Below are 18,633 nucleotides of genomic sequence, written 5' to 3'. Positions count from 1 at the left end.
CTGTACTGGGCTGGACTGGGAGCACCCCCATGCTGGACCCGGAGCCCTACGGTGGCCGTGCTGCCAGCAGGGACCAGGACCCCCACGGCAGCCGTGACGGGGTCCCCTGTACCGCTCGGCGTGCCGCACTGGGGTGCCCGCGCCAGCGGGTTCCCCGGCCGCGCCGCAGCCGGCGGGTGTCCCTGGGGAGGCGGCTGCCCCTCTGCCACCCCACCGCCCCGCCCCCACCGGCGACCTTGACCCCGGCGTCTGGGTCCCCAGCAGCCGCAGTCACCTGACCGCCTAATTGGGAACACAGCGGCTGTAAATACTCTCTGATAAGGCCTGGCGGGCTCTCACTTTCCCTGTTAAGGTCGCTCCCTGCCCCGGTTAAGGGGGACCGGGACGGGCCGGCGGCACCAGCTGCGCCGGGGGTGGGACCGCGCTGGGTGCTGCTGGGTGCTGCGGCGGGGCGGGTGCTCGGCGCTGCCCCCGCCCCGGCCCGCAGCGGGCGCTTTCGGTGGGGCTGTGGGTAGCGCGGGGCTGGGGGGGGAAACTGAGGCAGGGAGGGACGCTGGGACAGCCCCCGCTCCAGGGGGACCCTGCGCTATAGGCCGTCGCGACGTCGGGCCAGGCGACGGCACCCTTCGGGCTGTGCGGGGCGTCCCCGCAGGCTCGCACGCTCGCTGGCCTCCTCGCTGCCCGCTCGCTGCTGCCCGCTCCGCTCGCTCCCGCACGCTTTCCCCCTTCGCACATCTCGCCCTGCAGCCCCCCCGCAGCATCCCCAGCCGCGAAGGGGCCGGGGGGGGAGCAGGAGGAGACCAGGGGGGATCTCGCCCGCGCGGGCCCCCCCCCCCCCCGGCCCGGCAGCGCCGGCTCCCCGCAGCCCCCCGGCCCCCCATTACCAGGCCGGAGCACGTGGGCTCCCGGCTCCCCCGCCCCCGCCCGGCCCGTTTTGCCGTGTCAGCACAATTTCCCAGCCGCTGCTGTGGCAACGCCGGGGCGGGAGGGCGGTGGAGGAGTCCCCCGGCTCTGCTCCCCCCGCCGGGGTCGGGGGCAGCCTGGGGGGGGCCGAGCTCCCGCCCCCCGCCCCGGACCAGTGCCAAGGGCCAGCTCTGCCTCTCGGCTCTTTCTCGCCCCCCCCCGCCTGGGAGACCCGCCCGGCTTTCCGTGCCCCCGGGTGCACACGGGGAAACTGAGGCAAGGGCGATGCCGGGCTGGGGAGAGGCCCCGTCCCAGCCCCGCTGGCCCCCGGGGGGGGGCTGCCGTGGGGTGCGGGGAGGGGGGGCAGGCGCCCGAATCCGCTTCCCAGCGCTCGGCAGTGCAGCACCGGCCCCCGCGCACCCTGCCCCGCACCCGCGGCCCCCGGTACCCCTGTGGGCAGGGCGCGCTGGCAGCTCGTGCAGGATGGGTGCCGGGCTGGGAACGGGCCTGGGTGCGGGATGAGTGCTGGGCTGGGTGAGGGCTGGGTGCAGGGTTGGTTGGACTGGGAGCAGGACTGGGTGCTGGATGTGAGCAGGGCTGGGTGCAGGGCTGGGCTGTGCACACCGCAGTGGGGGAGGGGATGGCGCTGCAGCCCAGAGCTGGGTGTGCAGCGGGGGGGGCTGGGGGGGGAGCTCGGAGGTCGCTGGTGAAAGTCAAAAGCATTGCAGTAAAATGGTAATCAATCTCCCCAGTCGATGGTGCCAGGACCTTCGAAGCATTACGGAGAGATTCCTCCCAGCAGCTCCCGACGGCAGCAGCCAGTCTGGGGGGGGCTGGTGCCCCCCTCCCTGCACCCTCGCCTCAGTGCTCCCCACCTCCCTGGGCCCCCCTCCCGGCACCCCTCACCCTTGTGCCTTCATCCCCGCACCCAGCCCTGCATCCCGCATCCCTGGACCCCCATCCCGGCATCCCCTATCCCTGCATTCCCATCCCAGCACCCCCCATCCCTGGACCCCCATCCCCTGTCCCTGGACCCCCATCCTGGCACCCCCCATCCCTGGACACCCATCCCTAGACCCCCCTCCTCGTGCCCCCCCTCCCTGCATCCCCATCCTGGCCCCCCTCCATCCCTGGACCCCATCGCCATCCCAGCCGGGCTCCAGGAGCTGCAGGGAGGCAGGACGGGGTCAGTGCTGGCCCCTCGCACCCTTTGGGGTGCTCTGGGGCTTGCCCCCCCCGCCCGCAGCTGACGTGCTTAGCAGGGCGACGGGGGCAAGGCTCTGCCCTGCAGTGAGCTTCCCTTGGCAGTGCCTGGCGGCTGAGCCCGGCTGTGCCCCTCCCAGGGCCATGCGGGGTGGGAGCAGATGGGTGCCCAGGGTAAGCAGGCGGCAGGCCCCAGGGTGACATCCTGCTCCCGGCACCCCCGGCATGCTGCCGCGTGCAGCCGGCCATGCCGCCGGCGGATAGCACCCAGGGGGAGGCAGGGACCTCCACGCCGTGCCAGCATCTGCGTCTCCCACCGCCTGGCAGCCCCTTATCTCCCCTCACCAGCCTCGCCGCTGGCTGCGGCGCGAGGCAGATGGCACCAATCTGCCGGGGAGCCTGTGCCAGGCCTCTCGTCCCGAGCGTGCCTGCCGGCCGTGCCAGGCCAGCCGTGCCAAACGTCTGCGCGGTCCCTCCAGATGGCAGAGCAGGCGTTTCCCCGGGCAGCGCCGCTCCGCCAGCCCCCACGCAAATATTTATCGGCAGGGTCGCAAGGAGATTGATGGGGTGCACAATATTTGGGCTCTGCCGTTCGCAGAGCTGGGCACCGGCGGGCAGGCGGGCCAGAGAACCCCCCAGCACACAGGCAGACACGTGCAAACGCTCCTCCCGCTCCAGGTATCTCTCCGCTCCCAGCCAAACAGCCAGCCAGGCCGGGGTTGAGAGGAGCGAGATAGGCAGAGCCCAGCGGGTCCAGGAGGACAGACCCCCCGGCAAAGGCCACAAGGGTATGAGACATCGGAGAATCGACAGGGGCTGGGTTCCTGCCCCGGAGAATTGCGTGCCACAGAGGCGGGGTGAAAAGGGGCTCACCAGGGATGGCAGTGACCCCAGCCATCCCTGTCCCCTGCGGTGTCACCGCCTGGGGGACCCGCCGTCCCCGTGCCTGGCCCCGCCGCGAGCCCGGCAGCGGCAACAGCCGGGGCGGTTTCGGCATGCTGGAGCTCTCTGGATCGATGTGTTGGCGACCTTGGGGAGGTCAGGGCTTCCCCAGCTCTCCCGCAGTGCGCCGAGCCGGCGGCGTGCCGGAGCCAGCCGGCTTCCCCGCAGTGCCCAGCTGGCAGGGGGCAGCCCCAGCCCCGCGTCACCAGTGAAGCGAGTTGCCCCATGCTCAGCCCCGCGGCCTCGGCTGGGGCGAGCGGTGCCTGCCGGGGACCTGGCACGGGGTGCCGCGTCCTGTGGTGCCGGAGTGGGGGGGGCAAGGGGCCGGAGCGGTTCCCCGCGCTGTTCGGCGCCCGATGAATAAAAGATGAGCGAGCTCCGTCTCGCAAGCACCTGCCGTCCCCCGCCTTCGCCACCCGCCGTCCCCCCGCGCTGGCAAGCGCTGTGCCCTCCCCGGGGCCGCAGTTGCCATCCTGGCCTGGCGCCCGGCTCCGTGCTGCGCTGGCAAGGGACAGCTGGGGCGGCAGATGCCCACGGTGCTCCCTCCCGCCGGCGGCCGCGGGCACGGAGGGGGCGAACAGACGCCGCCAAGCCCCCCGGCATGCCGCTACGCCCCCGAGCTGGGCTGGCACCGACAGCTGGGGCCTGGGGTCCCCTGCCACGCCAGCCCCCGCGCTGGGGTCTCGGCCAGCGCCGGGGAGGGCTTGAACTTGCCCCCCCCCCAGCCCTGTGTGGCTTTAGACCTCGGCCCCGGGGAGGGAGATTCCCACAATGCACTGGGAGCGATGCCTGCGGTCAGTGTGGGGGTGAGATGGGGGTTGGGGGGGGTCATGGGGGGAGGCCGTGGGCGGGGGCCGTGGGACTCTGCGGGGGGGCCGGCTGTGCCACAGCCAGGGGCTGCGCTGTGCCGTGGGGCTGTGCCCTGCTGTGGGGCCGTGTGACGCTGTAGGACCATGCCATGCCGTGGGGCTGTGCCGGGCCGTGGGGCTGTGCCATGGTGGGGCAGCGAGATGCTGGCAGCCCCCAGCAGCTGCCCAGGGCCAGGCCCCTTGGCAGGGCGGGCAGGGCAGGGCAGGGGCGGGGGTCCAGCAGGGCAGTGGGTCCGTCCAGGGCAGACAGGGGCCAGGCCTGGGACCCTCTGGCTGCGGCTGCAGAGTTGGGGTGTCCCCCCGCCCCCACCATCTCCCTTCTCCTTCCTCCTGCCCTTCTGCCCTCCTGCCTTTCCCCCTGCCTGCCTTCTGCTTTCCCTTCCCTCCCTCCCTCTTCCCTGTCAGCTCTTTCCCTCTTTCCTTATTTTTCTTTTCTTATTTCTTTTGTTCTTTTTCTTTTTACTGTCTTTTTTCTTTTTCTTTCTCCTTTTTCTTCTCTTTTTTTCCCTTGCCCTTTCTCTCCACTTTAATTTCTTCTTCCTTTTTTCTGTCTTCTTTTTCTTTTTCTTCTCTTTCTTTCCCTTGCTCTTTCTCTCCACTTTCATTTCTTCCTTCCTTTTTTCTTCTTTTTTTTCCTCTTTCTTTCCCTTGCCCTTTCTCTCCACTTTCATTTCTTCCTTCCTTTTTTGTTCTTTTTTTTCTCTTTCCTTGCCCTTTCTCTCCACTTTCATTTCTTCCTTCCTTTTTTCTTTCTTCTTTTTCTTTTTCTTCTCTTTTTTTCCCTTGCCCTTTCTGTCCACTTTAATTTCTTCCTTCCTTTATTCTTTCTTTTTTTCTCTTTCTTTCCCTTGCCCTTTCTCTCCACTTTCATTTCTTCCTTCCTTTTTTCTTCTTTTTTTCTCTTTCTTTCCCTTGCTCTTTCTCTCTGCTTTCATTTCTTCCTTCCTTTTTTCTTTCTTCTTTTTCTTCTCTTTTTTTTCCCTTGCCCTTCCTGTCCACTTTCATTTCTTCCTTCCTTTATTCTTTCTTTTTTTTCTCTTTCTTTCCCTTGCCCTTTCTCTCCACTTTCATTTCTTCCTTCCTTTTTTCTTCTTTTTTTCCTCTTTCCTTGCCCTTTCTCTCCACTTTCATTTCTTCCTTTTTTCTTTCTTCTTTTTCTTTTTCTTCTCTTTCTTTCCCTTGCTCTTTCTCTCTGCTTTCATTTCTTCCTTCCTTTTTTCTTTCTTTTTTCCCTCTTTCTTTCCCTTGCCCTTTCTCTCCACTTTCACTTCTTCCTTCCTTTTTTGTTTTTTTCTCTTTCCTTGCCCTTTCTCTCCACTTTCATTTCTTCCTTCCTTTTTTCTTTCTTCATTTTCTTTTTCTTCTCTTTTTTTCCTTTGCCCTTTCTGTCCACTTTAATTTCTTCCTTCCTTTATTCTTTCTTTTTTTCTCTTTCTTTCCCTTGCCCTTTCTCTCTGCTTTCATTTCTTCCTTCCTTTTTTCTTTCTTCTTTTTCTTCTCTTTTTTTCCCTTGCCCTTCCTGTCCACTTTCATTTCTTCCTTCCTTTTTTCTTTCTTTTTTCCCTCTTTCTTTCCCTTGCCCTTTCTCTCCACTTTCACTTCTCCCTTCCTTTTTTTTTTCTTCTTTTTCTTCTCTTTCTTTCCCTTGCCCTTTCTCTCCACTTGCATTTCTTCCTTTTCTCCTTTCTCCCTCCCTCCCTTCCTCCCTTCCTCTCTCTCCTTTCACTCTCCCATCCCCTCCCAGCAGCTGCACCCCCAGGTGCCCCCCAGCCCCCCCCCAGCCCAGGGCGCAGGGGCCGGGTGCCAGGACCCCGCGGGGGGGAGTCGGGGGGGCGGGGGGGGGGGGGGGGGGGGGGCTCAGCCGTCCCTTTGTCCGTCCCACTCCCGCCCGTCCCTTTGTCCACCGCCATCTGTCCCCGCTCGCCTCCGCGGGCGCCGGCAGCCCTGGACGCGGCCCAGGCCTGGCAGGGCTGAGCGAGGGCGGCCGTGCCGCCGGCCTGGGGGGGTTCCCCCCGGCCCCCGCCGTCTCCCCGCGCCGGCCGGGGTCGGCCGAGGACAGGCCCGCTCGCTCGCAGGCGCCGGCCAACGCGCCCGCGCCTCCCCGGGCTCCCGCCGCGCCAGCTGGCTGCAGCCGGCGAACGTGGCAGCGGGGCGCGTCCGTCCCCGGCCGCCTCGGGGGCCGCCTCCGGCCCGGGCCTCCCCGGGGCTTTGCTCGACCGGGGGGGGGGGGGGGGAGCAGCCGCCGGCCCCGCGGCGCTGGCGGGCTGAGGGAGCGGGCTGAGACCCCGCGAACTCAGCGCACCCCCTCAGCGCGCCGCAGCCCTCCGGGCGCGGCGGGGGGGGGGGGGGGGGGGCTGAAGGGGGAGCGGGGCGTTCTAGAGGGCACGGCGGAGGGGTCCGGTGCCCCCGGCGCGCTGGGCCGGCCCGGCTGAGCCGGGATTTACCCGGCGTTTCTCGGGGTATTATATAAAGGAGGTTACACAAGCGGGTCTGTTCCGGGTTTTATGTAAGGGCCACCCCAGCCCGCCCGGCAGCGGGACGGGCAGAGCCGCTCAGAGCAGCGGGGCACCGTGGGGTGGGGGATACTGGGGGTCTGGCAGGGAGGGGTCCCCAAATCACGCCCCCCCCAGCCCTTGCAGTGGGGCCACAGCCCCACAGCACTCGGGTTCCCTCAGGTCTCCAGGTGTCCCCCATCCAGACCAGGCTGTTCACTCTGGGCCCTAGTGATGCACACTGTGGGAGAGGGTCAGCCGGAGGCCCCAGGGGAGCTGTGTGTTGCTCCTGGATAGGTGCTGGGGCTGCGCCGCCACCGAGGGAGAGGCAGGGGGGGATTCCCCCGGGGACTGAGCCCTGAGCCGGCCCCAGGGGAAACTGAGGCCCAGAGCAGGAGCCTGCAGGCAGTGGTGCTGAGCCCTCTCCCATCTCCTGCCCTGTCACTGGAAGAGCTGGGGGGGAGGAGGAAAGCTGCTGCCCGCGCCGGGGGCCTGGGCCACGCACGCCGGCGCCAGCGGCTCCACCAGCCCTGAGCGTCCTCCAGCCTCTGCGCCTGCGCCCCGCGGCACTGCCGGTAACACCGTGCCCTGTTACCATCAGTGCTCAGGCACAGAGCCAGGGCTCTCCCGCAGCCGCACCAGCCCCGGGGGGCACCCGGCCTGCAGGGACCCCCCTCCAGGGCTGGCCCTGCTGCCTGGGGGTCGTTCCCACGCACCGAGGCCATGGGTAGGGAGTCGCTGTGGGGCCGGTGGCACCCTGCCAGCCAGCGGGGCTGGGGTGCCGGGGATCCATAATTCAATGGGTGGCAGCGGTCCAGGCTGCCAGCGCGGCCAGCAGCCTGGGCAGCCCTCGCCCCCCCGGGCACACACTTTGCTATTTTTAAAAGTGATTGGATCGACCTGTTCGGGCACCGAGCGCTCTCCCCCTCCGCGCTGGGGGGGACCCCCGCACAGAACCCCTCACCCCTTGGCTCCCCACGATGTGGCAGCAGGGCCCCCCCCGCCTCCATGCCCCATCCTGGCCCCAGGGAGTGCCGAGGGTGCCGGATCCCCCCCATCAGCGAGGCCAGGGGGTGCGGGGGGCTCCCAGGCTTCTTTCACCTTCCCGGTGTGGCCGAGCCACTTGTTGGGTGCTGGATTTGATCCCCCCCAAAATGTCCCTTGGGGGGAGCGAGGCCGCAGCGGGAGCGTAGCGATCCCTTCGCCATTTTAGTGCGCGCCGGCCGGCCGCAGGCAGCCGTCACATGGCGGTGAGAGCAGAGTTTGGCCCGGCCGTGCTGGAGGAGGCAGCCAGAAAACTGCTGGCAAGCTCACCCGGCCCAGCCGTGAGGATCGCCGGCAGCTGGGGGGGTACCAAGCCCACGGCCCCCATCCTCGCGCCCACATGCCCCCCCGTCAGTGGGGACACGAGGGTGCCGGGAGGGGACAGTCCTGCTGCCAAACCTCGGAGCTCGGGAAAGTCCCCAGTGCTCCTTGGGGTGCCGTGCCCAGGACTGGGGTGCTCGGGTCGGGGGGAGGCCCCCAGGGTGCCCCCCGGGAACGGGGGTGGGTGGGATGGCGTCGGCGGTGCTGGGTCAGGGTGATGCTGGCGGGAGGGTGTGGGGGCACGGGGACACGGGGGGCACCCGGGGGCGGGGGTACCCAGGGCGAGCGAGCGGCCCTGCTGGGTGCCCTGGGGGGAACAGGGGCCAGGCTGGGGCAGCTCTGGGGGGAGCAAAGGGCTGTGCCAGGCGTCCTGGGGAGCAAAGGTCCCCGGGGAGCATCTGGGGTGAGGAAAGGTCCAGAGGGGCATCTCGGGGCGAGCGGGGCCTGTGCCGGCTATCTCAGGGCGAGCAATCGTGGGAGGTCCCGGGGGCCGAGCCGAGGGCCATGCGGGCACCTCGGGGGCCGCCGGGTGAGGGCACGGCCCAGGGCGCTTCCTGGGAGCCGAGCGCCCGCGGGAGCGGGCAGCTGGGTGCCATCCCGGGGCGAGCAGGGGGGCCGGGGAGCCCCGAGGTGACGGCAGCGGGGGGGGCGCGGGGAGCCGGGCCGGCCTCGGCGCTGCAACCGCGAGACACCGCCCCGTGCCTTGGCCGGGCTCCACCGCTAACCACTTCCAGAGCCGCTGCGAGATTTGTTGTTTTAAGAGGCGAGGAGGGGCCGTGTCCGGCCGCGCGGTGCCCGCGGGCGTGCGGGGGGTCCCGCCGCTGCTCACCCCCTTCCCCGGCTCGCTTGTGCCCCGCTCGCTCCTGCCGCCCGCTCCCACATGCTTGGGCACACGGCAGCTTTCAAAACGTGGAAAAAAAAAAAGGGGAAAAAAAAGAAAAATGGAGAGAAGGGGGAGAAAAAACCCCCGCGCCCGTCGCCGGGGGAATTTCTGCTCCCTAAAATGGCTGCCTGGAGGAAGCCAAGTGTGCGGGCAAGCACACGGGCAAGCGTGCGGGCACGGGGCTGGCTGGTGGCGGGATGCAGCGTTGGGGCGGGATGCCACGGGGCCACCGGCATGAAAGGGCTGCCAGGCCGGTGCGGGGAAGGGTGGGGAGGAACGCCGGCAACTGGGGAGGGAGACAAAATGGCTGCATTCGGCGTCGATGTCAAGCGGCCACGGGGGTGGCGCGGGCGGCGCACGGGGGTGTCAGGGTGGGGGGCAGCGCGGTTCCGCTGCCCGCATGGCTCGGCCTGGCCGGCCAAAAATAACCGCCCCAGGAGCCTCGCGTGCCCAAGGGCCTGGGGGGGGAGCACGGGGCGGGGGGAGAAAAAGGGGGAGAAAAAAGGAAAGAAAGGGAAAAAAAACCAAGCCGCGGCAGGCAGGCTGGCAGCGGCAGCCGCTCTGTTTTGATGGCGGTGTTTGGATTGTCACAGCCCTTTCCCGGCATCAGCCAAAGCTGCAAAAGAGAAACGCCGAAGGCCAAGGGGTGGGAGGAGGAGGAGGATGGAGGAGCAGGAGGAAGGACGAGGAGGAGGAGGGGAAATACACGGCAAAAGTTTTGGAAGGGCTTTCGGAGCAGCCGGGTGAGGGGCACGTGGCCGAGCCTGCGCTGGGCAGGAAGGATGCTCCCGAGTGTGGCTCAGGCCCCAGTGGGGCACGGGGCACCAAAGGGTGTGCCGGCTGTGCCGCGCCATGCCGTGCTGTGCCGGTGTGTGCCGGTGCCGCTGAGCTCAGCCTCTGAGCCAGGTTATTTTTAGCTAAGGTGGAGTGGGGACACCAGGGGCTTCAGGGGTCGGAGTGGGTGCTGCCCCGGGGCCCTGCCGCCCTCCGGGCGGCTTGGGGGAGGCAGGACGAGGTGCCGCAGGGTGGCGAGGGCGATGCCCAGCCACGGTGACACTGCCCAGTGGCTCAGGGATGGGTCACGGCAGCGGCTGGAGGGAGGAGAGGAGGCAGGGAGGCAGGAGCGGGGCCAGGCGGCCGTCACCCTGCCTCGGGGCGGGTCGAGCGCCGTGGGTTTCCCTCCTGCAGGGAGCAGTGCCCATATCCTGCGTGCCAGCGCGGGGGTGTCCCCGTTGCTGTCGCTGGCGGGGCGGCCGCAGGGAGGGACGCTTGGTGGCTCTTCCCTGGTGGCTGAGGACGTGCTGGCTCAGTCGTGGTCCTCCTGTGGGGTGGGAGCCGCCGGCCAGACCGTGCCTCAGTTCCGCCTCCCGAGCAGAGCAGCGAGGGAGGTTAGCCGGCAGGTATCCCCGGCTTCTACCGGCGTGGGGTGGCTCACCCCGGTGGTTTCTCCTCTTGCAGATGCAGAGCAGAGCAGCAGCCCCCGGACGGGCATCGGCTCGGACCAGGAGGACAGCAAACCCATCACGCTGGGTGAGCAGGGCAGGCAGGGTTTGGGCAAGTGGTCAAGGGTCATCCGAGCCCATCCCCAGGGTCCCCAGGCAGCACCCTCGACAGGCGGTCGTGCCGTCCGCACCGGCAGCTCCCGCCAGCTGCTCCGGTGCCCGCCAGCCGCTGCCTGGCACCTGCGATGAGCTGGGCGTGGCCTCAGCCTCGTCCCACGGCCGGCAGAGCCCCACGGCCGGGGCCATGTCCCCTGGGGACAGCAGCTGCCCTGGGGGGCCCACGGTAGGGGTGCAGCCCTCAGCCCTGCCGGTACTCTCAGCCGCAGGGAAACTGAGGCACAGAGCAGCCCTGGGGTGTCCTCGGCAGAGGGGACTGGTCGGGGTGGTCCCTTGCTGGGGGAGGGAAGTGGAGCGAAGCCAGCTGAGGAGGGGTGGGTGGCATTCCAGGGGATTTGGGGATGTTGGGGTGCCCTCGAGCATTGCCACAAGACACTGCGGGGCAGGAGGGGCGGTACTGTCATCGTCATCCCCTCAGCGCTCCCTCCTCTCTCCCATGCAGATTCGACAGACTTCCAGGAAAGCTTCATCACCTCGGGGGTGTTCAGCGTCACTGAGCTCATCCAGGTGTCCCGAAGTGAGTCCCACCGTGATGCCACCACCCACCCCGGCTGCCCGGGCACGGCAGCGTCCCGGCAGCTCCCCCATCCCGGCTGTGGGCCGGGGCTCCCCTCCCTGCCGGGCGGGGGGCAACGCCTGGGGGCCCCCCCTGATCCCCCTCTCTCCCCGCAGCGCCGGTGGTGACAGGCACAGGGCCAAACTTCTCCCTGGGGGAGCTGCAGGGCCACCTGGCCTACGACCTGAACCCCTCCAGCACCGGCATGAGGAGGACACTGCCCAGCACCTCCTCCAGCGGGTAGGTGCTGCCGGGGCCGTGCCGGGGCGATGCCGGGGCGATGCCGGGGCCAGCCCGAGCTCGGCCGCGGGCCGCCGGCCGTCTCACCGTGGGGGAGGCGGAGGGCAGGCCGGATCCTGCCGCGGGCTGGCGCTGATCCCTTCCCTGCCCCCAGGAGCAAACGGCACAAGTCGGGGTCCATGGAGGACGACATCGACACCAGCCCGGGGGGCGAGTACTACACCTCCTCCAACTCCCCCACCAGCAGCAGCCGCAACTGGACAGAAGACATGGAAGGGGGTAGGTGCCTCCCTATAGGGGCCTCCCTATAGGTGCCCTCCTGCTGCTATAGGGCCCCCCAGACAGCTCACCGGTTCTCTACAGGCACTGCTGTCAGACCTCCCCTGTGAAAACCCGGGCACTCTGTATGTGCCGTGGTGTTGCTATAGGGCCCTCAGGCCAAAGCACGAGCTGGCTATAGGTGCTGTGCTTGGGCCCCCCAGCAAGTCACTGCTTCTCTGTGGGGGCAGTGGTGTTACTATAGAGCCCCCCATTAAGTCACAGGCTTTCTATAGGTGCCGTGGTGTTGCTATAGGGCCCCCTGATTCAGGCACAGGCTCTCCATAGCTGTCCAGGTGTTGCTGTAGCCCCCCCCATTCAGGCACAGGCTCTCTGTAGGCGCCGCGGTGTTGCTACAGGACCCCCCCCCCCCCCATTTAGGCACGGGCTCTCTCTATAGGTGCTCTCTATAGGGCCAGCCCAGCGCCCCAACCCCACGCCGGCCTCTCCCAGCCCCACGGCGGCCGCTGGCGCTACGGACAGCTTGCTTTCTTGCTTGGCTTTTTTTCCCCTTTCCTGTCTAGACAGCCCCAATTAGCTGTTCATTAAGAAACGGGGGGGGGGGCTGGGCTAATTAAAGCGATGCTGCGGGGCTGGCACTGCGGCTCCCACGCCCCGGGGCTCCTTCGCGGGGCTGCAGGCAAAGGAGCCGCTCGTCTTTCTCCCCCTGGGCTCTTACCCTGCCTCCCCGCACACCCAACGGCGGGCAGGGTCCATCCCGGCCCCCCAGCCCTGCCAGAGCCTGGGGGGTGCCCGGCCGGGGGGCTGGAAGCACCGATCCTGGCGGAGGGAGGCTTGGGGAAAGCAAGTCCTGCCCCAGGACGGTGCCCCATAGGTGCCAGGGACCGTGCCCCATCCTGTCCCCCCCAGGGGCAGTGCCGCAGGGGGCAGGAGGGTCGCGGGGGGAGATGGAACCCCCTCCCCGAAGCGGTGCACGCAGGCGTGCGGGCGCGTGCGGCGGGAGGGAGCCGTGCGGGGGTGTCCCTGTCCCCCGCTGGTGGCCTGATCCGCGGCGGGGGGGCGGCGGGGGGGCTCAGCCGTGGCGGTGGGGGCGTTACGGCAATCCCGTACGGGATGTTCTGGGAAATCCTCCTAACCCCTGGCTGAGAAGGGGCTAAACCCATTACCGGGCCTGGGCCAAATGGCCAGAGCTAAAGCCACGGTGGCGGGGGATTAATGCGCCCGCTGCCCCCTCCCGCTCGGCCCTGCGCCCCGGGGTGGCCCTCAGGGACCTGGGCGTCCGGCGCTGCGTGGGGGTCCTGGGGCCCGGGGCTGCAGGTCTCTGGAGGGGTCACCCCATGGGCCTGCGCCTTCATGCTGGGAGCTCCTTGTGCTGGCCCCCAGCCCCGGGGTGCAGGAGAGGTGCGTGCCCAGTGGGGGATGCAGGGACATGGGGGCACCCGCGGGGGCACCCACTTCTGCACCCGGGGTGGGCATGCGCACACACATGTATGCTTGCACGCACGGTTGTGCGCACAGACACGCACACACGCTCCAGCTGATGCCCGTGCATGAACACACGCCTGCACACGTGTGCATGTACACACACTCGCACAGGTGCACGCAGTCGTGCTGGTGCACACACAAGCACGTGTACACACGCGTGCACATGCACACGTGTAGGTGCGTGCACACTCACGCACACCCGTATGGTGGTGCACACACGTGTGCGTGTGCACACCTGCGGTACACCCCTAAAGATGCCCGCGCACGTGCACACCCTCCTGCACACACACAGACATGCGCACGCACACACATGCTCACGCCCACGCACCCTCCCCATGCCCAGCCTGTCCCCAGGGAGACCCTCGCCCCAGGGGCAAGTGCCCCAACCCCAGGGGGAGCTGGCAGCAGCCCCGGCACTTCGGGGTCCCACGGCAGGTGCCGGGGTGTGACACTGCGCCCTGCTTTCCCCAGGCATCTCCCCCACCGTGAAGAAGACAGAGATGGACAAGTCCCCCTTCAACAGCCCGTCGCCCCAGGACTCCTCGCCCCGGCTGAGCAGCTTCACACAGCACCACCGTCCCGTCATCGCGGTGCACAGCGGTGAGTGTCCTGGCAGGCAAACCGAGGCATGGAGCGAGTGGGCGAGCGGGCGGGGGGCTGGGGCAGCGGTTAGCTCACAGTGACGCCGGTGGGTCCCCCCTCCCGCTCTCGCCCGCAGGTATCGCTCGAAGCCCACACCCGTCGTCTGCGCTGCATTTCCCCACCACCTCCATCCTCCCCCAGACGGCCTCCACCTACTTCCCCCACACGGCCATTCGGTACCCGCCTCATCTCAACCCGCAGGACCCGCTGAAAGATCTCGTCTCGCTGGCCTGCGACCCGTCCAACCAGCAGCCCGGACCGGTAAGGATCCGGCCCCATCCCTGCATCCCATCACCGACCTCGCCGTGGGGCGCCGGGGGCTGCTGCCGGCTGGGCTGCCGGAGGGGCATCCCCTGGATCGTCTGCTTCCGCCACCGTCACCACCGCCGCCGCACATGGGGAATCAGGGTGCGCCAGTGGCAGCCGGGTGCTGACAGCCAGCCCGGTAGGGTGTTCCTACCGCTGTGGCTGGGGCTGAGCGACTCCGGCCCGTGCCTTGCGTTGGTTCGGTAGCGCCGCTGCGCCTGGTCAGTGTTGGCACCTCGTTTCTCTGGCGATGGAGTTGCCGTCCCCTGGCTCAGCATGGGGCGCCGCCTTGTAGGGGAGACGGGGCGGCGGGTGCCGGGGCTGAGCCGTCAGCCGCGGCTGGGGGTGTCTGGTGGGAGCGGGGCGTCCGGCAGGGGATGTGTGACCGTCGCCGAAGAGCCACCGTCCGCCAGCATGCCTGAGAGAGCAATGGGCTCTGCGTGCCCTGTCTGCCCGTGCAGCCGGCTGGTGACCCGTCGGCCCCGCCACTGCGCCGTGTCCCCCAGCATCCCCACGGGGGGGGGGGCAGGGCCACACCGTGCTGCTGTGTGCCTTCCCTTGCCCCACACACCCAGCACCCTATGCACCCAGCACCTTGCACACCCAGCACCCCTTGTACCCAGCAACCTGCTCACCCAGCACCCCATGCACCCCCCACCCAGCACCCCATGCAACCAGCACCCCGCACACCCAGCACCCTGCACACCCAGCACCCCATGCAAGCATCACCCTGCACACCCAGCACCCCCCACCCAGCACCCCATGCAACCAGCACCCCGCACACCCAGCACACCCAGCACCCCATGCAAGCATCACCCTGCACACCCAGCACCCCACACACCCAGCACCCCATGCAACCAGCACCCCGCACACCCAGCACCCCGTGCACGCAGCACCCTGCACAAACATCACCCTGTGCGCCCAGCACCCCGCGCGCCCACCCCCCTAGGCTCCCTTCGTACCCAAAGCCGGGGGCCGTGGGTGGCCGCAATCCCCCCTCCGTGCCCTCCTGTGCCCCGCACCCCTGCTCTGCCCCCCAGATGCAGAGGCTCTCGGGGAGCCCCTCTGAGCTCTGCCCGGCACTCGCCTGCTGCCCCTGGCTGGTGAGGCCTGATGCCAGGGTGAGGGACACGGCCGCTCTTCCCCCGTGCCGCGGCTCAGTGCCGGGCTGGCGAAGGCCGGATTCGGAGCAGCCCCCCACCGGGTCGGGCGCAGGGAGCTGGTACAGGAGCCTTTGAAGGCCGGCGCCTCGCCGCCGCCGCGGGGTGCCCCTTCCCCGCAGTGAGCGCTGCAAAGGCCTCCCGCCGCCGCGGAGAGGGGGGCACGGCGCCCCGGCTCTGGCATGCGCCGCCACGGGGCATGGCCCCCCCAGCCCACCCCGAACCTCCCTGCACTGCCGTGATTTCCCTGTCGCCGGCGCCGACCGTTCAGGGCTGCTCTGAGACCCAACAAACTCGTGTCAGCGGTGAGGGATGCTCTGCGCCCATGCCAGGCGGCACCGGGGGCTCACCGGGCCGGCTTTGCCGGTGCTGCGCGTGCTTCCTAATGGCTTGTGCTGTTTGTTTTTCTGTCTGTGTTGTGTCCCCAGTTAAATGGAAGTGGTCAAGTGAAAGTGCCCAGCCACTACCTGCCCACGCAGATGCTGGCGCCGCCACCTCCCCCCGGCATGCCCCGCTTGGCCGTCTCTCCTGACACCAAATCCACCACGACAACTACCGAGGGAGGGACGACCTCACCGACATCACCCAGTAAGCACCCTGCGGCGCCCACCCCTCTCCCCGGCCCGGCCGGCCCCCTCCTCTCGCAGCCCCCCCAGGGTCGTCCCCATCTCAGTGCTGCTGGGGGGATGTTGGCGGAGGTGGCCTCCCCGCAGCCGGGGAGAGGGCGGCAGCCGGCACACAATGAGTTTGCTGGGTCTCAGGCAGGTCGGAGCGGGCAGGGTTTGGGCAGGCGGCTGCTGTGTCCCCCAAGCCGGGGGGTCCCGCGCTGGTCCCAGGGACCGGCCCGAGCGCTGCGTCCCTCTGAGACAGCCGGGGGAGCGGGAGCGGAGCCGCGACAGGGCTCCCCCAAGCCGATGTCCTGCCCAAACCCCCCCAGTGCAGGCAGGGCTTGTGGGGGAGGCTGTTGCCTCTCCGTGCCTCAGTTTCCCCACTGGCCAGCAGCAGCGGTGCTGCCAGTGACGTGGGGACCAGGCACATGGGTGCGGCGCTGGGGCTGGGGGCAGCGTGCCTGGCTGCGCCGCACGGGGCTGCTGTCCTCTCGCTGCCACGGGGGTCCCCAGTGCTGGGGACCCCGATCTGGTCGGGGGCTGTGAAGCAACGCGGCTGCGAGGACTGCGTGCAGGCCCCCCGGAGCCCTTGGAGGGAGTCGCCTGGGGGGCCTTCGTTAGCAGCGGTGGCTGACAAGCTCATCCCCCTCCGCTCCACCTCGGGGGGCTTCGGCTTCAGCACCTTAGCTAGGAGGATTTTGGGGCACTGGGCCCGGCGCCACACAGGGGAGATGCTGGCGTCGTCCCCAGGCTGGCATCGGGGCATGTGCCGCAGTGGTGGGACGCTGTGCCATCGCCGCACTCCGTGAGGGGGTTGTGCCTGTCCCTGTCCCCCTGTACCCATGGGACACCTCCTGGTACATCGAGAGGCTGCCATGTCCCCACAGCGTCACGCCCTGCCCGGGGGCACCGTCCCCGGGGGACAGGACACTGCTGGGTGCCGCCGGCTGGCGGGTGTCAAGGTTATGTGGCGTGAAGAAATCAGAGCCTGGCCGATCTGGAGGGGAGAGCTCGGGGTGGTGTGGCCCGGACGGTGACAGGGCCGCGGCCACGGGGAGGAACTGGACAGTGCCAGTCCCCCCCGGGCTCGGGGAAGGATGTGCGCAGGGGACGCTGGCTGTCCCCGAGGGGCGCGGAGGCCAGCTGGCTCCGAGCCCCCCGGCAGCACCCTGCCTCCAAAGGGGCTGAGTCCCGGAGCGCAGCGGGGCCGGGGGTCCCGCTGCTGGACCCCGGGCGGGGGGTGGAGGTGGCAGCGGGGGGACGTGGCCGAGTGGAGCTGGTGGCTCCCGTCGCACTCGCCCCGCAGCGGCTCTGCTCGGGAAGCTGCAGCGGTGGCACGGCAGGGGAGCACCCGTCTGCGCCTGCACCTGCACCCCTCCAGCCCGCCGTCGCCCCTCCAGCCGGGCACAGGCACGGGCCCCACCGCCTGGGCGCAGCATCCCTGGACTCCGCTCGCCTGCTGCCGGGGCGCAGCCAGGAACGTCGCCCAGCCGCCAGCTCCGGGTGCCCGGGACGCCCGTCCCAGCAGCGCCAGGGAGCGGGCCGGGCTTGGCCCCGGGGGGGACGATGGCGGTGCCGCCGGCAGCCCCGTTAACGAGCTCTCGTTTGTTCCCCAGCCTACTCTGCACCAGGCACGCCCCCTGCGAACCGTTCCTTCGTGGGATTAGGACCAAGGGATCCTGGGAGTATCTATCAGGCACAGGTGAGAGCGGGGATGCTGCTGGGGGGACCCTGCTGCCCTCACCCCGGGCACCGCCGCCGTGGCATCGCCGTGGGCATCGCCGCCGTGGGCGTGGCTGTTGCGGGCATCGCCGTCGTGGGTATCGCTGCCATGGCGTTGCTGATATGGGCATCCCCACCGTGGCATCGCTGCCGTGGTATTGCCACCGTGGGCGCTGCCGCCATGGCCGCCGCGGCCGTTGCCGTGATGGGCATCAACACCACCGCGTGGCATCACTGCCATGGGCATCGCCACCATGGGCATGGCCGTTGCAGGCACCGCCGTCGTGGGCATCGCTGCCGTGGCATTGCTGCAGTGGCATTGCTGCCATAGGTATTGCCACCGTGGGCATCGCCACTGCGGGCATTGCCACCGTGGCATCACTGCCGTGGGCATTGCCACCGTGGGCATCGCTGCTGTGGGCATGACTGCCGTGGGCATTGCCGCCATGGCATCCCTAGCATGGGCATCACCAGTCGGTGCCCTGTGCCAGGGCCTTGGGCGCTGCTGGTGGCTCAGGGCCACCAAGGGTCCCCAAGGGTAGAGGGAGGTCACTGCTGTGCCCACGCCTGGCACCTTGCCCTCCTCTTGCCAGGCTCCAGCTGTGCCCCGGGTCTGGAGCGAGGCTGCCCAGGTGCCCACAGCATCCCCGAACAGGGGGCACCGGGGCCGTGTGCCCCCTCTCCGGGTGAACATGGGCACCCTGCTCTCGCCCGACTGTGCCCGCCGGCTGCTCCAGCCGCAGCGGGATGTGGCGTGCGCCTTTCCGGGGGCTTTTCATTAGTCCTGGGTGTTTTTTAACTGGTAGTTCGTGAGCCGGCACCAGCGCTGTGGGCAGTGCCACGGGGCCAGGGCAGGAGTGCTAGCACCTTGCCTCACTTGTGATACGAGTTGGCCGGCCTCAGCGGTCCCAGCAGGGGTGGCTTTGGGAGGCTGCAGCCCTGCCCGGCAGGTGACGCCAGTGCCGGGGCAGCGGGATGGGTGTGCGGATGGTGCTGTGCCAGGGGCACCCTGGGGTGCTGCACCCGCTGGGGGCGAGTACTCAGGGTGCTGAGCCGTACTGTGGGGCACCCAAAGGTGCTGTGCTTCGCCAGGGTGCAAGCACTCGGGGACCATGAGCTGTGCCTTAGGGCACCCAAGGGTGCTGTGCTGTGCCAGGGTGCAAGCACTCGGGGACCGTGAGCTGGGACAGCCAAGGGTGCTGTGCTGTAGCAGGGGGCAAACACTGGGGACCCAGCTCTGACCACAGCCCCCCACCCTGCCTCAGTTTCCCCAATCCTACACGTGGGCAGAGCCCAGTGGGGTGGGCACCCCCAGGCCTTTGGGTCCCTAAAGAGGAGACACGGGGCGGCGCCAGGGGA

At 68.6% G+C, this 18,633-nt stretch overlaps 2 protein-coding genes across 7 annotated transcripts in view; both read left to right on the top strand.

Annotated features, from left to right (window-relative positions):
• HMG20B (high mobility group 20B) overlaps positions 1-18,633 on the top strand; it is a 149,005-nt gene that overhangs the window by 58,872 nt on the left and 71,500 nt on the right. The gene's annotated exons all lie outside the window — the stretch shown is intronic.
• NFIC (nuclear factor I C) overlaps positions 1-18,633 on the top strand; it is a 46,414-nt gene that overhangs the window by 23,009 nt on the left and 4,772 nt on the right. For 3 of the 6 annotated variants that reach the window (XM_075524300.1, XM_075524299.1, XM_075524302.1), the window contains exons 3-10: positions 10,116-10,187; positions 10,719-10,793; positions 10,949-11,072; positions 11,227-11,351; positions 13,308-13,436; positions 13,555-13,739; positions 15,373-15,532; positions 17,169-17,254. In XM_075524300.1, the coding sequence (XP_075380415.1) occupies positions 10,116-10,187; positions 10,719-10,793; positions 10,949-11,072; positions 11,227-11,351; positions 13,308-13,436; positions 13,555-13,739; positions 15,373-15,532; positions 17,169-17,254 (956 nt within the window). The remainder of the gene's footprint in view (positions 1-10,115; positions 10,188-10,718; positions 10,794-10,948; positions 11,073-11,226; positions 11,352-13,307; positions 13,437-13,554; positions 13,740-15,372; positions 15,533-17,168; positions 17,255-18,633) is intronic. The other 3 variants (XM_075524304.1, XM_075524303.1, XM_075524305.1) reach the window with 2 other exon arrangements.

Source organism: Mycteria americana, chromosome 24 (assembly GCF_035582795.1).
Source record: "Mycteria americana isolate JAX WOST 10 ecotype Jacksonville Zoo and Gardens chromosome 24, USCA_MyAme_1.0, whole genome shotgun sequence".
NCBI lineage: Eukaryota > Metazoa > Chordata > Aves > Ciconiiformes > Ciconiidae > Mycteria > Mycteria americana.
Note: the sequence above shows the minus strand (reverse complement) of the source record. Positions and strands in the feature narration are given on the sequence as shown.